We start from the raw sequence: 21,696 nt of genomic DNA, 5'->3' as shown, positions 1-21,696 counted from the left end.
AAGCATCCTGGCCTGATGAGGAAGATCAAAGCGGCCCAGCACAAAGCGCAGGTCACCAACTTCAATTCCCACAATCACGCTTGCATCGCTGATATTATTGATTTCATCAAGATCAATCTCATCAGCTCCTCTCTTCTCCTGAAGGGAGGAGGAGGACATTGTGACCCGTTACAGCCAGCAACCAAGTTTGAGCGGAAATGTTGCCCTGTCAGATCAGAGACACATGTGGCGGGCTTTTCACAAGACAAATTCTGTGTCATGGCCACAGGGGGCTGCGTGACGTCAGTCACCATTCAGCGTTTTAAGCACAGTTTTGTGTTATGCTCCACACACGAATGTACGAAGCAGTGTTTTTTTCCACATGAATGCTTGCATGGAGGCCCAGTTCTTAAGTAAGAGGAGCCTTTAGAGCAAGGCAGAGGTGGATTACATGGCTGCTGAGCCCAGAGTCACAGCCAGGGATCCAGTCAAAGTGGTGGGAGAGTCATAGGGAGAGGATGGAGGCGGGAGGGAGAATGGGAGGTGAAAAACCAGTGAAGGGGGTTTCTATTCCAAATCTCCCCCCGGCCCCCTGAGGCACTTCCGCTGTGGCTGCATCCTCCACCAAAGTAAACCATTTTGCTCATCTCGGATCATTCAGTTGTTGGGCTCGTGCGGAGCGAGCACATTTAAACAGCTGTCCCAGTGAAGCTTAGTAAATAACTTTCAGATTGGACATGTGCTAGAGATGATTTTGAAAAAAACAATAACCTAATTACAATTTTTTTACCCGATATTGTGACTGTGGCATGGCTCAGTGGTAGAATGGTCGTCTCCCAACCCTGATGTTGGGGGTTTGATCCCCAGCCATTGATCTGTCCTTGAGCAAGATGCTGAACCCCCTGATGCTGTGCCATCCGTAGGTAAATGAGAAACGCTGTGTAAATTGCTTTGAGTACCAAAGGTAGGAAAGCACTATCAAAGTGACAGCCCATTTACCGTAATTTAATAGGCGAGTGTTTTATCAAGGTCCTCTTCCCATTTGTTTTTTAACAAACACAAGCAAGAAATACTAAATATTTTGGTTTTATAGGTTAGCCTTAAGGTAAAATAAAGGAACACGAACTATGAATTCAAATAAAAAGGCAAATTATTTCTGAATGCCCATTAAGCCGGTGGTGACTGGAATTGATTTGCAAATTGGGTGAAAACAAATGCTGAATCTGAATTTTCAGATTCGAATCAGAACAGCTCGTACCATAGGGTCATCAGAGAGGAATGTTTGGACGGGTTTAACATCTCTGCATGTGTGACGTATCTATATGGGGAGTGCGTGAAAGCTCCGTACGTGATACGTACCAGCGCATGCCTTGACGTAGATGCGCGTGAATGACACATGTCTGTGGTGTATGGCAATATTTGGCCGGTTATTGAGCATTAAATTATACTGCTAGGAAGTTCGTCAATAAATAATGTTGGCCTCTTCACACGGTCCTAGCGACAAACGAAAGGGAGTTTGCAAAGTTGGACGCCGGACTTGTGAGACGAACTTGCTTCATGCTAGTTTTGAGAGGCCAACAAAATGATGATTTAAAATTGAACCAAAGAGAGAAAATCATCTATGGTACGCTGCGAGATCCTGGAAATTATTGAAGTTATTTTAAACTAAAAAAGGAGAATTTTTCCATGGGTTGATAATTGATTCGCGGCATCGTCATGCTGGTGTAGGCTATACTCTGATATATTTTAATGGGATAGATCAATCACAACAGGTGAGACTGGGAGCAACAACATCATCAATACGCACCACCAGCACTGGAGCCCCACAGGGATGTGTCCTCTCGCCACTGCTCTTCTCTCTCTACACAAACGATTGCACCTCAACAGATCCAGCTGTCAAAATCATAAAGTTTGCAGACGACACCACGGTCATCGGTCTCATCAAAGACGGCGACGAGTCTGCGTACCGCCAACAAGTGGAGCAGCTGGAGCTCTGGTGCGGCCGACACAACCTCGGGCTGAACACGCTCAAGACTGTAGAGATGATCGTGGACTTCAGGAAACATTCTTCTCCTCAGTTGCCCCTCACACTATCCAACTGCCCTGTGTCAACCGTCGAGACCTTCAAGTTCCTGGGAATCACAGTCTCCCAGGACATGAAGTGGGAAGTCAACACCATCTCCATCCTGAAAAGGGCCCGGCAGCGGATGTACTTCCTGAGGCTGCTGAGGAAGCATGGCTTGCCACAGGAGGTGCTACGACAGTTCTACACGGCAGTCATCGAATCAATCCTGTGTTCTTCCATCACGGTTTGGTTTGGGGCCGCCACAAAAAAGGACAAAATCCGACTTCAACGGACAATCAGGACGGCAGAAAAAATCGTTGGCACCGCCCTACCCACTCTTGAGGACTTGCACACTGCAAGAATCAAGACAAGGGCACGGAAAATCCTCCTGGATCCCCCGCACCCTGTCCACCACCTTTTTCAGCCACTCCCCTCAGGCAGACGCTACAGATCCATGCGCACCAAATCCAGTAGACACTTAAACAGCTTCTTCCCTCTAGCCATTAACTCCTTAAACAGTCACTGACGTAGTCACTCTTCTTGCACCACAAAATGGTACTTCAAAACTAGTGGTTACTCTAAAATGGTTCAATGATTTTGTTGTTTACGATGATACTAGTGCAGCGTGTTATACCGGAGACAAATTTCTTGTGTGTTCTACATACTTGGCCAACAAAGATGATTCTGATTCTGATTCTGATCTGGCTTTGCAAACAGATGATGATGATAATGCACTATGTAAGTGCACCCTAGTGACCATTTGACATTTTGATAAAATTGGATTTAGCATTTGCTGTACCATAAACTATTTATGTATTTATATACAGTATATATATATATATATATCTATATCTATATATATATATATATATATATATATATATATATATATATATATATATATATATATATATATATATATATATATATATATATATATAAATATGTACGGAACACACTTTGGTGCCATTTGCTTAAAAATGGCATCACGGATAATTGAAAACACCACCACTTCCAATCCCTCATACTATTTTCATGATATTGTAAAATAGTTCTCTTCTGTTTTCTGTTGGGCTTTTTGTGAATCCTTCTGCAAACACAACCCTTGATATATTGTGAATTTTTTTTCTCAATTGACCTTATGTCCGAATTAGTCACAGAGTGTATCATCCTCTTAAGACATATAAACGCCACCATCAAAAAATGTGAAAAAAAATGAAAAAATTACAAATAAAAATTATTGCAAGAATTTCTGTCATCTATGGACATTTGAAGTTTTAACTCTGTTGTAAACAGAACCTGCAGCACCAATTGAAACATGTAAAGCAAGTGTGGGCAATTCCAGTCCTCAAGGGCTGCTCTTCTGCACATGTTAAATGTTTCCCTTCTCCAACACACCTGATTCATATGATCAGATCATTCGCAATCTCCGTTAATGACCCTCATCCTCTCGAGGACCGGACTTATCCACCCCTGATGTAAAGGTTACCGCCTCTCAGTTTGCCTCAATTCTTGTCCTTAATCTTCATTTCTTCATGTAAGTGGAGTTCTTTTTATTTGGTTTTGAATTCCAGTTTCATTTCACAAAAGGTGACCAGACAGCTAATATTTGATTTTTGCACAAATAAAGGCAGGGTGCCAAGTTTTACAGCCAGTTGCACTTTAGCGACTGCACACAGGTTACATTCACAAAACGTGACAGATCGTTTGCTGATCCTTTTGTACTGAATGCTGAATTTTGTGTGTGGTGCTTGCAACCAAAAAAATTAATCAGGACAAAGGGAGTGTGCTTGAGCTTTGACAACACATGTAAGCATACAACATATTCACATTTACAGCTGTCAGCATCAAGATTTGTTCTCATCCCTCCAAAATATGATTCAAACTGTTTAATTCCAATCCAGTTGAAATTTTGAGTTAGACTAACTTCAAAATAAGCAGAATTACATGTACTTAACTGTGTATCTTAGCCTTAAAAAAAGGTCAGTTTAGTTAAAGCTAAAGAACAATGTAAAAAAAAAAATTACACACATTGACATGCTAACAGGCGCAATGGATATATAAACAATTGTTGGAGCGACACTTGTAGTACCCATAGGAATATATTCTTTATCCTCTCGGAAGATGACTAATATCGTAGCAACCTACTGAGTAGTCGTACTGTCGAAGAAAAAGTCTGTTTTATTTCGGCACTGCAGCACTGCCTCCTGGTGGCCAAGGTGGGCACACCAGAAGGAACAGCACACGCAATTGGATTGCAGCATTAAACCATGCCATTTTAGTTTGAATAGTCTTGTGAGGAGCATTCATAAGAAAATATATGACGAAATGATAAAACTGACTAAAGTTGTCAGTAGTTATAGTACTAAAACAAAAATAATAATATAATAATACATTTTATTTATAAGCGCCTTTCAAGACACCCCATACCAATAAATAACAAGAGAAAGTAGTTTCAGGTTGTTGTTATTTTTTTCAGAGCTGTATATGGGACATTTTCGTAAAGGTTTATCACTAATGGTAAAGAAAAATACAACTTTATTTCATTTTGAAACTCAATTATTTTTCCTGATTTGAGTAATTCAATTTTTGGCTGTAAAAGGTAAACATTGTTTCTGAGAAGGAAAAAAAAACGCAATAAAGTTGTTTTCAACCTTTTAATGACAAAATGTCTTTACCGGTATGTATTTTCCCAAACAACATTTCATGATCTGCACCCTATTTTTGAAAATGTTAATTACATTTTTGGGGATATTGAAAAGGATTTTTCAATATCCCCAAATTCATCTTAGTCTTTTGAGAGTTCCTTTCCCCCCCCTATTCTATAACAAATGGTCTTTCTGTGACAATCAAACCATCTTTACCATCAATTCCACTGGACCGAGCCTCATTATTTTGTTGCAGTCCAACACATGGACTTTTGGTCTAAAGCGCCAGTATTTTTGCATTCATGCAACTGCAGTGCAAAATAGATGGTTTTATTTCCAAGAAATGTTTGAAAAATTTGGGAAGGAGTCAGAACAATTGCATCTCTTTACTGATATTTTAAATGTATAAAGTCAAGAATGTAACGGGTTTCATGAGTCGTTAGGCCTGAGATTCCCCATCTATGCACGAATACATGCCAGTCCTTGAGGAGCGGAGCGTGTGCGTGTCAACAAAATTACACTAGTGGAGCAAGGAACGTGATGCACTCACACACGCACACACTCGCGCACACGCACGCCCACAGCTCCGAGCGCGCGTAGCCGTGCCAGTGCGTCTGAGTGCGCCACCGAGTGTGTGTACTGAATTCAAATGCGGCCAGAGCTGCAAATGCGGGACTGAGACGAACATCGCGTCGGTGGACACGGACACTCAAAATCCGCATTCAGGACCAAAAAATAAATAAAAACGTTTGATGCCACAGTATAGGGGATACATCCGCATGTAAAACAGTGCGAATTTTCCCCGTTCCCAATTGCGCCGTGCATGCATATGATTTTGTGCAGGATTGAAGATGCACCTACCATGTTGACTTCGGACACCATGTCTATGCTGGCGATGTCTATGTTCATGCCCACGGCCACTGGTGCACCTGCAAAGACAGGCAGCCATTAGGAGGACAAATCTTCTCATATCAATTACATCTTCGTGACACAACACGCCGATGTTCGTCTCTGTCGTTTGTCAGCGGCTTTCATCGATTTATTAATTGTATTTCGTTGGTCTAACCGCATTATGCCAATTAATGCAGATTTTCTGACCCATGTCATCACCACGATGGCTTTTGTGGGGGGTGGGGGGGTCTTACCACCAAAATCGGGCCTCAATCGAATGTCGTATCCAGTCATCAGTCTGTCCACCGTCTCCTTAACCAGAGGCATGTTGCTGGGATCTTTTAGATCCTTGACGCTAAAAAGGAGGAAAGGGAAAAAAAGGTGGTGTCATGCCCCCCAAAAATGAAGGTAATCATCGCATGAAGCACAGCCGACGTGAAAACCGTTTACCTTTGAGTCCAGACAAAAGTGACGAGCAGGGAAAAAGTCAAAATCCCAAAGTGGTTTTTCCTGATCCTCCCCATCTCAACAGTTTTTGAGGCAGTTTCGGGATGCGAGTGAGCAACGCGCACATCCAACTTGCCGGAGACGGTGCAGAGGAGCCAGTGAGGTGCGCATGCGCACTGCCGAGCCGAGATCAAAGCGCGGAGACGGCTGATGGTGTATGAGAAGCTTCCATTGCGGAGGAAGAAAATGTATGACAGGCACAAGTGTATACGCTTTGCAAAGACACCCTGAGAGAGGAGCACTTTTTTCTGCCCTGTACAGTGCATCTGCATTTGTCAACAAGGTCCAACACCGCAGTGGAGCGTTTACAGGTTCGGCAAGTTTATTAGCCCACACCAAGGAGATTGTTGTTATGATCAATTTGTTTATGTGAAACTTCCTAACCACATGTTTTTATTTGTCAAGATGGCTTGTTTTGATAGAGGCTTAGGATTCTAGCAAGAATGGCCAAATTCAGTATTGCTCAGAGTCTCACAAATTCCATAGGTACTGTGCTTGGATCAAATTTCGATTTAATTGAGATTAAATTAAAAATTACAATTAAAAAGCCATCAGAAAATATTGTGCTAAGAAACAAATATCAATCTGGATCTAATTTAAATGTTGATATGGAACATAATTAATCCAATCAGCGTATAATTTCTTCCGTTTATAGTATTTGAATACAGTAAAGCCAGAGACACCCCAACAAAATGTGATCCCCGCTTGTTTTCTGAGTTTGGTAATGTGACATTTGCAAGCTGGGCCACGATTGGTCCAATATCTGAGCCCTGGGCTGCAGTGATGTCATTTTCAGTCCACAGCAAGTGGCGTAACAGCCGCCCCTGGGATGTATATAAACGGGTGGATGATTTGGAGCTGATTGGGTTACTTTTAACCAAGGTTGGGTTAATCATTTTGACCCAGCCAATTGGGCTGAAGACTGGATTTGGGCAATCTGAAGAGCTGAAGCTGTCCGCCATTTTGGACACAGTTATGGTGCGTACTGAAGTTGAAGTCGGTTTAATGTAACATTATTGGGAACTGTTGGTGGTGCCTGGATGACTCAGTGGGTTACATTGCTGACTTTCGACATGGGGATTGCAATTCCAGTATCCATTTGAGTGAATTGCAACATTCAGTTAGGTGTTTGCACAATATGTTGACTCCCCAAGCAGTGTTGGGCTCAATCCTAGACAAAAAAAAAAACGGATGGGTTGTGTCAAGTAGGCCATCTGGTGTAAAAACTGTGCCAATCACAGACGTGACTTACTGTGGCAACCCTGGTAGGGAAAATCGCTTATTTTAGAAAATGTTGGTAGTGAACATTTTTAAACCATGTCTCTATTGGTAACCCATTTGTTGACAGCTTTAACTCACCCATTATTGGATGAAAATATTGACACAATGCGTGTCAAGTTTTGCATGAAGGTAGTTAGTTGGAGGACCCCAAAAAAGCAGGGGGGCAGGAGGAGCAGGGTGGACTGACCAAGATGTATTTAACCAAAAAATACAAACAGGAGTACACTGGAGATAAACAACTGAAGTGCTCGAACCAAGTCCTGGAAATCACAAGGAAGCAAAGTCACAAAAAACAAAAAAAACTGTGACAGAAAACAAAATATGACAGGCGCATACATACACTCATACTCACAATGACCCAACAAAGACTGCCAGAACTAAATACAAGCAAAGTGACGAGACAACGAGAAACACCCAGTCAAGACACAAAGGGTAATAATTTCACAAGCAATCATGAACTCTCCATCATTTCTCTGCATTTCTTTTTTAATAGCCACTCAGCAGAGCAAAAACATACATGTGGCGAAGACTCTAACTTCTGCAAATGCCCCCAGCTGACTTAGCTCCACCTCGAATGCAAAGATCTTAAAACCGTCAAGATACTTCCCAGGAAGTATGAATTTGTGAAACCAATTCCTATTTTCCTCTTAGCAAGGGCTTTAGCTGCGTCTTGTTGCATCTTTGCATTATCGAAAGAGCCCGGAAATACTCTCTGCAGATTTGTGGAGAATTTGTCAATAGCAAACCGTGAGAAGATCAGTCAGGATGAAACTTCTGGTTGTGGGAATAAATAAGTGTTTCATGCACAAGCTAAAGCCATTAAGTGGCCATGCCAGTCTTCAGAATTTGACCCAATAGAAGCAAAATGAAACTTGCACTGCTTTCAACAAGAAAAAAAATAAGAGGGGGACAACTGATAGTGTTGTGTGTGTATCATGTCAAATCAATTAAAATAAGAGTTTGCAAATCAATGGCGTTACCTGATAAGCTAACTGTTTGCCTAGCTTCTATTCTTCCTCTACGACTACTTTCTGTCTGGACGCGCGGTGGCACAATGCTTCCTCTCACAGGTCAATTGATGTCCAATAATAGACATCTGGTTTTGGTGAGGAGACATGATTGTCAGTGTTGAAATCATTGGGTTGAACATTGGATTTGGGCAGATTGAGGACTGAAGCTGGTTGACTTCTTGGACAGTTTTGAGCGGATCAAAGTTAAAGTAAATGTAATGCAATACTATTAGAAAATGTTGCTTCCCAAAATAGAATTATTTTTAACCACCACGATACACAGGCAACCAATTTCTTGGTGGCTCATCAGTATGACTAGGCTCTAAAACAACTGGGCTAAAAATGGACCCATCGACTATTTTCTGTGTTGTTATTATTTATTTATGTATTTATTTTTTAAATCAACAACACAAAAACATGGGCCATCCTGGATAAAACTCGTTTCATCAAAAATGACCCAATCTCTGAAATGTTTTTGATATAAAATGACCCAAATTTTGCGGTAACCCAGAAAGTTACGTCACATTGACGCAGGTGGGCAATCGGTGTGTTGAACCAACTGGGTTCTTTTTGAGCCAACTTTTTTTAGGGTGTAGTTTGTTCAATTAAAAACTCTCGAGCCAACATTTTGGGTCAAATCCTCAACTCAATGTGCAAGGTATAAATAACCCAGCACTGGCTCCGTCCCTTTTGGACCAGCAATGAGTGAGCCATTTCATCCAATTTGGGCTACTTCAAACCCAGCAGTGTGACAAAGGTATATACTTGCTCTACTTTGGTTAATTTACTGTTGCATTTCTGATGAGAAAATGAAAAAGAATTGTGACTGCCTCATGCGATATTCTCAGAATCAACCCCCAGATGAGAAAAAAAGGACCCCCACAGAGACATGCGTGGACAGCGATGGGTGGCAAAGCCCACCCTCACCATTCATTCTCTCAGCTTTGAGCACATTTGAAGGGGGAAGTTGACTTTGATGTGCTTGCAATGGAGGCTGTGGCTCTGTAGAGGGCAGACTTTGAAAGCATTGGTTCATTCTTGCATCACCAGCAGGTGCAGCCATTATCGAGGATATCATCCGTTGTCTTTTTCATGAGACTTGAGCACTTCTCGGGGCGCCGCGCGTGCCGTTATCGCCTCTCGTCATCGGGTATGACCTGTCGGCGGGCTTGATAGTGATGGAGACCCGTGAAGGGCAGCTCCTCAGCCGACTGATCAGAACACAAGTGGGCAGCGGTCACAGCCTGTGTTATGAATAGATGTGCGGCAGCAGAATAAATGAGTTTCTGATTAATTTCCTCTGTCAGATGAGAGCAGAACAAATTCTCAGAGCTTCACAGAGAGAAAGAGAGAGAGAGAGAGAGAGAGAGAGAAAGAGAGAGAGAAGGAGAGAGAAGGAGGGCGAGCAGAGGGGTGGTCTCACGGTCTGCACGTGCCCTTTTCCCCTTTTCCTGGTCCTCTTGCTTTTAAGAGGTTGGATCCACATCCCTGCAAGACCAGAATACATACAGCACAAGCTTAGCTCATGTATGTGTGACTCCGAAGCACCGCCTTCGAAAAGCAAAGTGATGCAGTGAAAAGATGTGAAAATGTGATTCAGCTCTTCTGGCTCTCAAAACAAGCACAAAAATTCTCTGACAGGAACACGAGAAGCATGATGAGCAGATTTGCACGCCCCAGGCGTTACGTAACACATCTTTCTGCCTCTCTTCTCCTTCTTGGTTGCGTTGGAGAAGTGGCCCACTTATTATTAGTAGTCGTTCCAAGTGAGCGCTGATTTATTTGCCTGTGTGACCAAGTCCCCGTGGAGAAAGAGAGTTTTCATTAAAGCGTTTGGGGTTTTGCTGGCCCTCAGGTAACCCTTATATAAAAGTGTGATGCATTCACTGGCTCGTGTTGCGCCGTAAATCTATTATTATGATAAAAGCAAGCGCATAGACCTGAATGAAATACAGCCTAACAATATTTGACTCCTATTTTTTTCTCGCATCATTTGGGGCTACTTCAATATTAGCCATGAGTGACATAAAAGTACAGGCAGGGAAGTTATTGTTTTACTGAAGAACTACAATATTGTGTGTGTGTGTGTGGGGGGGGGGGGGGGGGGTTATGACTCTTTTTCATTAGTTTTCATCTGACAGCATTTTTACCTTTACCACAATGCTGAAGAGGGTTCTAATCGTGCCTCGGCTCGAAGATTGAGTCAATTTTTCCATCAGTGCTACTGGGGGTCCACATAGGACCACACACTTCCATATGGATGATAGACAAAAGTAAATAAATAAATCTGGACAAAATACGTGCATACATGTAACCTATCTTGACATGTTTAACTTTTGAAATGCATATGTCAATGCATGTATAAAAGATGCACTATCCTAATACAACAACCAAGGGTTTAAAGCAGGGATGTCAAACTAATTTTTGTCACGGGCCACATTGTAGTTATGGTTTCCCTTGGAAGGCCGTTATGAATTTTGTGAAACCAAATAAATGTTTAATCCCCTCAACATATTACATACACAACGAACAACAAATTGATGGACAACTAGTTTTGACACCAGAGGTCAAAAATAATGGATTGTTCAAACATTGTAATTATGACATTATTTATGACAATTAGAAATTCTGGTTCAGACTTTAGCAAGCGTCGTGGAAGTTGACATGCTTGAATTGCTTTCACGGGCCACATAAAATGATGTGGCGGGCCAGATCTGGCCCCCAGGCCTCGACTTTGACACCTGTGGTTTCAAGCAAACAACAAATCGCATACTGTTTTTTGTTTTTCCAGTGCAAACAGCTCTCTTGCATGAAAATTACCATTCAAGAGGAGCACAGAACTGCTGAACAAAAAAACAATATTAAGTTCAAGAATTCACTCTGGAGATTTTTTTTAAATACAAAAAAATCAACCTACTCAAGATTTTTTTCTCCCGCATATCATTCCAAATCCGAAAGAAAATTAGCCTACTCACATCATCCAGTGTAAACGCATCTTGGGTTTAGCTCCCCTTGATACATTGCCAGCACAGTTATGAAGGTTTTACGCTGGCAACAGTTTAAAGCCTGTGAAATATGAATTAACGTGACATTTTCTATTGAAAATATGAAATATAAAACAACTTGATAGTCAAACAGCATCACTGAAGCAGTTGCACTCAACTACAGATTGCACCATATTCAACTATTTTTTATTAGTTTGGGGACTGTTTTTGCCGTCGCACGTAAGGCAGGCCTTTTGCTCTCTGCTGCCTTAGTCAATGTGTGTGTGAGATGGAGGTTAAATCCCAACCAGGACGGGTAAATGTCTGTCGGAATAGCTTATACGATGTTCCGCAGCAAAGTGCTACCTGACTCATGTTGGGGTTAAGCTGTTCATCCGTTCAATGTAGTGCCACTTTACTCATGAATATTAGTGACCTGTCGCTGCTCTTGAGCCCATCTGGCTCAAAGGCCAGCTGACATGTACGATACATAGAATAGAATAGTAGTCCGTTCATTTTCTCACAGTCCTGTTGAATTATGCAAACTTCAGTCATCCCAAATTCCTTGAAAAGCAACAATAGGTCAAGGTTTATGTATGCAATTATTCAAGGTTACATATTAATAAAAATGCTCAAATACTCTGCCGTGGAATATTTAAAGTTTAATGGCCTGAGGTTGAGCATTTTGCAATGAAATTAATTTTCATGTGACAGGGACAATAAGCCTGAAGTCGCACAAACTTTTAGGGTCATGCATGATGAGGACCAAAAGCAAAACAATGCATGGCTATCAGGAATCCTCCAACTGGGAGTGATACTGTTGGTGATTTGTGGAGTGCTCCATCCATCCATCCATCATCTACCGCTTATCCGGGGCCGGGTCGCGGGGGCAACAGCTTTAGCAGGGAAGCCCAGACTTCCCTCTCCCTAGCTACTTCTTCCAGCTCTCCCCAGGGGATCCCGAGTCGTTCCCAGGCAAGCTGGGTGACATAGTCTCTCCAGCGTGTCCTGGGTCTTCCTCTGGGTCTCCTCCCAGTGGGACATGACCGGAACACCTCACCGGGGAGGCGCTCAGGAGGCATCCGAATCAGATGCCCAAGCCACCTCATCTGGCTCCTCTCGATGTGGAGAAGCGGCTCGACTCTGAGCCCCTCCCGGATGACTGAGCTTCTCACCTTATCTCTAAGGGAGAGCCCGGACACCCTGCGGAGAAAACTAATTTCAGCCGCTTGTATCCGGGATCTCGTTCTTTCGGTCACGACCCATAGCTCGTGACTATAGGTGAGGGTTGGGACGTAGATCGACCGGTAAATTGAGAGCTTCGCCCTTTGGCTCAGCTCCTTCTTCACCACGACAGACCGATACAACGTACGCATCACAGCAGACGCTGCACCGATCCGCCTGTCGATCTCCCGCTCCCTCCTACCCCCACTCGTGAACAAGACCCCAAGATACTTGAACTCCTCCACTTGGGGTAAGATCTCCTCCCCGACCCGGAGGGGGCACTCCACCCTTTTCCAACTGAGGACCATGGTTTCAGATCTTCATCCCAACCGCTTCACACTCGGCTGCGAAACGCTCCAGTGAGAGTTGGAGAGCCCCGTTTGAAGGAGCCAACAGCACCACATCATCCGCAAAAAGCAGGGATGCAATACTGAGGCCCCCAAAACGGACCCCCTCAACGCTTCGGCTGCGCCTAGAAATTCTGTCCATAAAAGTTATGAACAGAATCGGCGACAAAGGGCAGCCTTGGCGGAGTCCTACCCCGACTGGAAACGATTCCGACTTACTACCGGCAATGCGAACCAAACTCTGACATCGGTGGTATAGTGACCGAACAGCCCGTATCAGGGGGTTCGGTACGCCATACCCTCGAAGCACCCCCCACAGAACTCCCCGAGGGACACGGTCAAACGCCTTCTCCAAGTCCACAAAACACATGTAGACTGGTTGGGCGAATTCCCACTTACTCTCGAGGACCCTGCTAAGGGTGTAGAGCTGGTCCACTGTTCCACGGCCGGGACGAAAACCACACTGCTCCTCCTCAATCTGAGGCTCGACTTCCTGACGGACCCTCCTCTCCAGCACCCCTGAATAGACCTTACCAGGGAGGCTGAGGAGTGTGATCCCTCTGTAGTTGGAACACACCCTCCGGTCCCCCTTTTTAAAAAGAGGGACTACCACCCCGGTCTGACAATCCAGAGGCACTCTCCCTGTTGACCACGCGATGTTGCAGAGGCGTGTCAACCAGGACAGCCCCACAACATCCAGAGCCTTGAGGAACTCCGGGCGGATCTCATCCACCCCTGGGGCCTTGCCACCGAGGAGCTTTTTAACCACATCGGTGACTTCAACCACAGAGATAGGAGAGCCCACCTCAGAGTCCCCAGGCTCTGCTTCCTCCAAGGAAGGCGTGTTGGTGGAGTTGAGGAGGTCTTCGAAGTACTCTGCCCACCGGTTCACAACGTCCCGAGTCGAAGTCAGCAGCGCCCCATCCCCACTGTACACAGTGTTAGTGGTGCACTGCTTCCCCCTCCTGAGACGTTGGATGGTGGACCAGAATTTCCTCGAAGCCGTCCGGAAGTCGGCTTCCATGGCCTCACCGAACTCTTCCCACGCTCGGGTTTTTGCCTCGGCGACCACAGCAGTCGCGGTCCGCTTGGCCAGTCGATACCTGTCAGCTGCCTCTGGGGTCCCACAGGCCATAAAGGCTCGATAGGACTCCTTCTTCAGCTTGACGGCATCCCTTACTGCTGGTGTCCACCAGCGAGTACGGGGATTGCCGCCACGACAGGCACCAACCACCTTACGGCCACAACTCAGATTGGCCGCCTCAACAATAGAGGCACGGAACATGGTCCACTCGGACTCAATGTCCCCCGTCATCCCCGGAACATGGGAAAAGCTCTGTCGGAGGTGGGAGTTGAAACTCCTTCTGACAGGGGATTCCGCCAGACGCTCCCAACAAACCCTCACTATACGTTTGGGTGTGCCAGGACGGACCGGCATCTTCCCCCACCATCGGAGCCTACTCACCACCAGGTGGTGATCAGTTGACAGCTCCGCCCCTCTCTTCACCCGAGTGTCCAGAACATGCGGCCGCAAATCCGATGATACAACTACAAAGTCGATCATCGAACTGCGGCCTAGGGTGTCCTGGTGCCAAGTGCACATATGGACACCCTTATGTTTGAACAAGGTGTTCGTTATGGACAATCCGTGACGAGCACAGAAGTCCAATAACAAAACACCACTCGGGTTTTGATCGGGGGGGCCGTTCCTCCCAATCACGCCCCTCCAGGTATCACTGTCATTGCCCACGTGAGCATTGAAGTCCCCCAGCAGAACAATGGAGTCCCCAGCAGGAGTACTCTCCAGCACACCCTCCAAGGACTCCAAAAAGGGTGGGTATGCTGAGCTGCTGTTTGGTGCATATGCACAAACAACAGTCAGGACCCGTCCACCCACCCGAAGGCGGAGGGAGGCAACCCTCTCGTCTACCGGTGTGAACCCCAATGTACAGGCACTGAGCCGGGGGGCAATGAGTATGCCCACACCTGCTCTGCGCCTCTCACCGTGAGCAACTCCAGAGTGAAAGAGAGTCCAACCCCTCTCGAGAGGACTGGTACCAGAACCTAGGCTGTGTGTGGAGGCAAGTCCGACTATATCCAGTCGGAACTTCTCTGCCTCACACACCAGCTCGGGCTCCTTCCCTGCCAGAGAGGTGACATTCGATGTCCCAAGAGCTAGCTTCTGCAGCCGAGGATCGGACCGCCAGGGTCCCCGCCTTTGGCTGCCGCCCAGCTCACATTGCACCCGACCCCTTTGGCCCCTCTCATGGGTGGTGAGCCCATGGGAAGGTGCTCAATTGTGGAGTGCTGAACAAATATATTAGACCACCTGTTCAAATGAGAAGACACAATCTAGCATTATGAAAATGAATGCTAAGGCTTTCGACTTCAGTGAACTTCTGACGTTTTACAATGTACTGTATTGCACAGGGATGATGAATTTCAAATGGAATTCCCCATTTTTCATACTCAAGGTAGATTGATTAAATTATGCTCACAAATGAAACCCCAGCGATAGAGTGAAGCTGCAATAACCGAACGGTAGTCGCAACACTGTAGCATATAAAATGTTTATAATTTCAGGAATGTCACGCTGTATTCTTAGGTGGTGGCATGGCTCAGTGATAGAGTGGTTATCACCCCACCCAGAGGCTGGGGGTTCAATCCCTCACAATCGTGACTTTTTCCAAGTGTCTTTGAGCAAGACACACCTGATGCTTTGTCATCAGTAGGTAAATGAGGAAAAGGTTAAAAGTGCTTTGAGTTCCAAGGGTGGAAAAGTGTTTCTTATTGTTTAATAAAACCCTCTTATTAGTCTGCAAAAAATTGCTTTTCAAAATTAGAATGTTGCTCATCAATTGAAGTCATTGATTGGCAAAACCTTTGCCCAACAAAAGTTTATTTTGAGCCTTGTGGATAACAGTTACATATCCAACTTTATTAATTGTATTTTTCAGTTTAAATAAGACCTTTAAAATTTTTAAATGGCATCAATGCTCTGGAAAAATACCTAGAGAGTATTTATGCTGTAGAGATTTCACTTGTGACGGGATGGTCTGCAACGTAACCCCCATCGATGTCGACATTGGTTGCATGTACCTAGATGAGAGGATGACCGACTTGTAGCGAGTGTACCTGGCTCTCTCCATGGTGTCCTTAGCCAGGTAGATGTACCAGTAGACCAGGTTGAAGAGGCCAAAGGTCAAGGGGAAAAGAATGCGGGCATACTTGTCGATGGGGCTAGTGCCGGCCAGCTGCGGTATTTGGGGGAAAGCCGAGCCCTGCTGAAGGAATATCGGCACGGGGGGTTCCTCGGCTGGTTCACTGGGGCACATCGAGTGGTTTCTCCTCTTCAGGCCTTCTTGAGCGCTTGTGTTGCACTCCTGGGGGCAGGGTACATGACGTGAGTGTGGCACTACAGTGATATAACCCAGTGTCACATAGTATTGTTTCTTCCCACGGGAGCTTTCCGATGGCATGCAAGCATGCTGATAGAAGACAGCAGGTAATGTTGATGAATGCCCATAGGATGCTAGCAGATTATGCAGTGCTGTAGTTCTTCTCGCACTGAGGCTATTTTTAAAACATCTAACCATGAGTCCTGAGCGTGAGACAGAGCTCAAGAGGATGCCATGGTGGCTTACTGTATTAAGCATCAAGCAGAGAGACACGGATGAGGGTGTTAGAACAGACAATATTACTATTTAAAAGGGAAGCCCACCTCAACATTTTCTTAACAATAATATGGTCTATGCAGCGCCACAAGCCTTAACACAGCATTCTGATGAATATATAATACAAATACGCCATATGCAAATAAAACTAATACTAAAACTCATGAAAACTAAACTAAAATGAAAAAAAAACTGGCAAAAGCTGAAAATATAATTATAAATATAAAATATATAAAAATATAAATATAATATTTTAAAAACCTAAAAACTATTTCAGACTAAATCAATTTCAAAAATAATCGTGAAAACGCAATCAAACCAACTTGAATGACAAATCCCAAACTATTATAACTCTTGTAGTTACAACAACAACAACGTAGTTGGCCTCAGCAGTATTTGGGTTAAATATGTTTGAGCGTTCGACAGCAAACGAGAACACTATAGTTAATACTTAAATTAAAAGCATACCCGAGGTATGAGTAGAATTTGAAATCACAGGGTAAGATAATTAAGCGTGATTTAAATCGATCTACCGGTAAATCATCATGATTATAATTCCCCCTCCCGCCCCCAAATTGGCAACCCCAGTGCCAAACATTTGGCGTGATCCTGCACTCACCGAAACCATATCTTCATCATCGCTTGCTGTAGCTAAAACCTCAAGCTTGTCTTGTCGGGCTTTTGTCCTCTTCAGACGATTGGCCTGCAGCGTGGCAAAGTAGTTGACTGCCGCAAACTCGACAAGGGCAGACGCCACAAAGGCAAAACACACGGCGATGAACCAATCCATGGCTGTGGCGTAGGCCACTTTGGGGAGCGACTGGCGGGCGCTGATGCTCAGCGTGGTCATCGTTAGCACTGTGGTGATGCCTGGGGGGGGGGACAAAGTACAGTAGCGCAAAGCATATGCTGTGAATCTCTCCCTCTCACACATATCTGTTCACAGCAAGTTTTCATAGCGTAAATGAAAACTATGACACCACTATTCTCACTATATCAATAGTTAAGTATGAACAGACATGGAAAATCAAGCTGATATTTTGCTCATTTGTTTTTTTTTCACACATTACAACACAAGCCAATGATCAAATTCAAACATGACCACCCCAAGGAAAGAATTGGCACGTTATCCTCACAAGGGTCGCGGGGCATGCTGGAGCCTATCCCAGGTGTCTTTGGGCAGTAGGTGGGGGACACCCTGAACCGGTAGCCAGTCAATCGTAGGGCACACAGAGACGAACAACCATCCGCACTCACACTCACACCTAGGGACAATTTAGAGTGCTCCATTAAGTTCCCATGCATGTTTTTAGGATGAAGAAGGAAAGCGGAGTACCCGGAGAAAACCCACGTAGGCACGGAGGGAACATGCAAACTCCACACAGGAAGGCCGGAGCTGGGATCGAACCCAGGACCTCTGCACTGTGAGGTCACGCGCTAAACACTGGACCACCAGGCTGCCGCAAAAAAAAAAATCTTATTTAAATTTATTTTAAAACTGTCAAACACTGCCTGTAATTTATAGCTTCATTGTTGTAAGCATTAAAGGACCAAAATAAAGGAAGTTGTTTAAGTCGGTCCATATATTGATTAATCGCTCGATTAATCAGAATATTACTTTGCCATATATCAAAATCAGAACTGGCCTCAAAAAGTCAGGCCTTAAATTCCTCTATTGAATTGTACAAGTGATTTGTCAAATTATTACTCTTTTAAATGTTAAGATCACTTACGGTCGTGTGTTTCAATGGTTTTCTTAACAGGGGTTTGATCTCTTTCTCATCAAACATGCACACATAAGATTTTTTAAATTCACAGTAAAGGTGACATACCGGCGACTGTACGAGCCGGGACAGACTCCTTATTGATCCAGAAAGAGACTTGTGACAGCACGACAACCATGATAAGTGGAATGTATGTTTGGATGAGGTAGTATCCCAGCTTCCTCTGGAGGTGGAAATGGACCACCTGCACAGAGTAGTGACCTGCAAGATAAACAGCACGTGTGAGAAGAGCAGCCCTGAGGGACAGAGCGCAGCCAGTGCGCACAATCAATGCCCTTGCCTGCCCTTGAAACAAAATAGCTGCTGGGACATAGCAGAGAGTAAAGAAACTGTACTGCCAATGTAGGAGAGAGGACTGAGGTGGGATGGCCTCCGGCGTCTTTCTGTGCAACACCTCTGTCGAAACACATGCACGCTTCCGCTGAGCAAAAATAAGCTGCACGCGCACGGATTCTCTTTCTGCTCGATGAATGGGTGTCACCACTCTATTCGTCAGCCTGTTCCTCTCATTTTCAGCATTTTATTCTGGGCTCCCGACCGGGGAACACTTCTTCATCTGGGGGAATGACAAAACGCTCACCCGTCATCATCGCTCCTCTCCGTCTGTGATTCGCTTTAAACACTGTGAGGCTATTTACAGGTACGCCATTAAGCCTGACCACTCACACATCTTGGAGAGGTGCCAAATTAATTTTACGGCGCTCTGTCACCGTTTGAGGTTGGTGTGGTGGAGTGCGATGAACCCGAGTGCACGGAAGCAGGGGGGCAAGACCAAGGAACAGGGAGAATCGTGATGAGAAGTTAGTGTCTGGAAAGGGATCAGCGTCCATTTATTTAGTTAGCCCTAGGTAAAAGTTAAATTCTCAAATATTATTTTACATTATCATTCTAAAATGATGATCCTTTAGTTGAAAACTGTTGACTTATTGTCTGTTTAAAAGAAGTGGGGTAAAAATACAAATCTTTTCCATAACATGCTGAACACTGTAACTGTGATTAATAACCAGGATTGCAGTACTGATCAAAATGAACGTGATGAGCATTTGGGTCATAATCCTGAAGCCCTAAGGAAGACTATCTATTTGTGTGCTGACAATAGAGATGTTATTATATAGTTCATGAAAAAAAATCTAACTCAAATTGAAAAAACACTGACATTATCGTGTGTGTGTGTGTGAGTATGTGTGTGCGTGTTTTCACACCTGTGTTGGATTTGAAAATCTCACTGGACAACGTCTGTCCCACCAGATCGTATTGCAAAAGGCTCATGGACTCTTTGGGACAGTCGACAGACTTTACAGGCCCCTTCCTCCAAGTGAAAACTATTTCGCTGCTGGTGTAGGCATCTGAAAAGTAATGTTTAAGGTAAAATGTCATCACATTTGTGAATATCGTTCCAACCCTTCTGTTTATCAGAAGAATCTGTATTACTCACAGCTTCCAAATCTAAGAGGACAAGTGTGACCATCCATGGGGAAGTCCATAAGATTCATTGGACACTCTGAACTTATTGTCAGTCTATAACAACAGGTTGAAGAGAAATCATTTCTACAATGTCAAAAATAAATTGCTCACTCATAAAAAAAATATATTGACTGTTTTCATCACCTCATTGTATAAAGCACAGTCCCGTTTTGCATAATGCGAAAAAGCTTGTTCGGTGTGGTCATGTTGTGGGAAATTGATTTTTTGGAATTTCGGAAGAAGGTGTCTGGTGTCCAGATCTTGTCTACCATGAGGTTGTTCAACCGCAGGATTTCAATGTGACCTTCGAATTTGAGCCTCTCGTCAACCCACATCTGTCGAAAGAACATATCTGTGGTGTATTCCTGGAAAACACACACACGCACGCACACACAAATAAAAACATTTTCACCATCATTCTCTCACTGCAGTACCCCACCATGCATAACAAAAGCAAAAAGGTCATTTCAACTTTCTCCGCTTGATAGACGCAACGACAGTCGCACGGCATTTATTGCGGATAATCATTAACCAGTTCATTAAGCCCTCCCTTGCTGACATGTTGTCGTATTGATTCAGAAGTCATCAGTAATGGCGTCATAGAGCTGGTCGAATAGACGATAGCTCATGAGATGTGCTCATGGCAGGATGCCTGCAAGGCAGGCAGTCACTGGTCACTGTACTGGGTGTCTGATACATAAAGTCAAGGCGTCTTTTGGCGTTGCAGAATTTTAGTCGTACCATCTTAACATCTGACACAGGTCCAAAACTTGTGACAAAGATGTCTGTTTTCACCTCAGTAACGCCACCTGAAACAGAAACCAACATGTACGAAAAAACAAAATGGAAGATGTGGGGTTTTTTTGTTTTTGTTTTTTAATGAATGATGTTTGTGAAGAAAATGGTAATGGTTTCCTAGTGATTTAACGAGATCTCTAACAGACACATGTCAACATGCAACATTTGATTTCTGTACCTTTCTGCAAGTTTTTACATTTTCAAATCACTTTTCCAGCATTCCTAGGAAATCACAATGACTCACAAGCCATTTTAGAGCAGACAACTGACATGGTCCTTGGTGTAACATGCATGTTTTTGGATCGTGGGGAGCCAGGAAAAAAATACAAATGAAATGCCAGAGCCTCGTAACTGTGAGGCAGACGTGTTACAACTATACCACCTGATGTTGCGCCTGGCACATAATATTTCTTGCAAACATATCAGGCATTGTGTTGATTTCAGTTTTGGCAAAATACCTCCAGATCCAGGTCGCAGTCTGTTGTCATAACCATCCAAAAGTCGATCCAGAATGCGAGTGATGTTGTCTGAGTAAATCTTCTCATTTAAATTCACATTGCCTAGACTTGAAAGAGACAAACAACAAATGCAAACACATCGTGTTTACCTGAAGCATTCTTGTAAATGTTGGACGAGATGACGGCCTGCCTACCTTATACCAAAGATAAAGGCAAGAATAGAGTACAAGAAAAAGATAGACATCTCGAGAAGAAATTTCTTAAAATCCTGCTGAAACTCCTGAAGTCTCAAATCATAATTAACTTTTGACTTTGTTCGTCAAGGCGCTGTGAACTTTAGCTGTGCATAAAGGCAATCATGGGGAAATCAGGAAAGGACGAGTAATCCAATTAACAGATTACTAAATCCACTCCTCTTTTAGATCACACATCTGATCTATTGGCTTTTTCTGTTGGCTTTTCGACACGTTCGTCAGAATGTCGCTTAAACACGGTGGATGGCGCGGCTAAAAATGCGTTAAAAAGATTTTAAACTATCGTGTCTCTTTTTTCATTAATTACCCCCAAAATTGGCTGTGCTGT

The 21,696-nt window shown here is 44.1% G+C and overlaps 2 protein-coding genes across 3 annotated transcripts in view; both read right to left on the bottom strand.

The window, feature by feature from the left end:
* Positions 1-6,241, bottom strand: part of gabrb2a (gamma-aminobutyric acid type A receptor subunit beta2a) — a 46,321-nt gene extending 40,080 nt beyond the window's left edge. Inside the window, exons 1-3 of one of the 2 annotated variants that reach the window (XM_052074732.1) lie at positions 6,034-6,241; positions 5,838-5,938; positions 5,554-5,621 (exon numbers count right to left, since the gene is read on the bottom strand). In XM_052074732.1, coding sequence (XP_051930692.1) covers positions 5,554-5,621; positions 5,838-5,938; positions 6,034-6,107 — 243 coding nt within the window. In that variant the 5' untranslated portion in view covers positions 6,108-6,241. The remainder of the gene's footprint in view (positions 1-5,553; positions 5,622-5,837; positions 5,939-6,033) is intronic. The other variant, XM_052074721.1, reaches the window with a different exon arrangement.
* A 1,360-nt stretch (positions 6,242-7,601) lies between these two features.
* gabra6a (gamma-aminobutyric acid type A receptor subunit alpha6a) lies at positions 7,602-21,658 on the bottom strand. Its single transcript, XM_052074966.1, has 10 exons — positions 21,309-21,658; positions 21,115-21,221; positions 20,600-20,667; positions 20,003-20,223; positions 19,830-19,912; positions 19,597-19,740; positions 18,443-18,595; positions 17,230-17,480; positions 16,072-16,319; positions 7,602-9,869 (listed from the first exon to the last, which is right to left on the bottom strand). Exons 1-10 carry the CDS (start codon positions 21,356-21,358, stop codon positions 9,848-9,850), a joined length of 1,347 nt encoding a protein of 448 aa, XP_051930926.1. The 5' UTR covers positions 21,359-21,658; the 3' UTR covers positions 7,602-9,847.
* Positions 21,659-21,696: the final 38 nt, after the last annotated feature.

The sequence above is a fragment of the Hippocampus zosterae genome, chromosome 1, assembly GCF_025434085.1.
Source record: "Hippocampus zosterae strain Florida chromosome 1, ASM2543408v3, whole genome shotgun sequence".
NCBI classification, from domain to species: Eukaryota; Metazoa; Chordata; class Actinopteri; order Syngnathiformes; family Syngnathidae; genus Hippocampus; species Hippocampus zosterae.
This window is presented reverse-complemented; position numbering and strand designations above follow the sequence as displayed.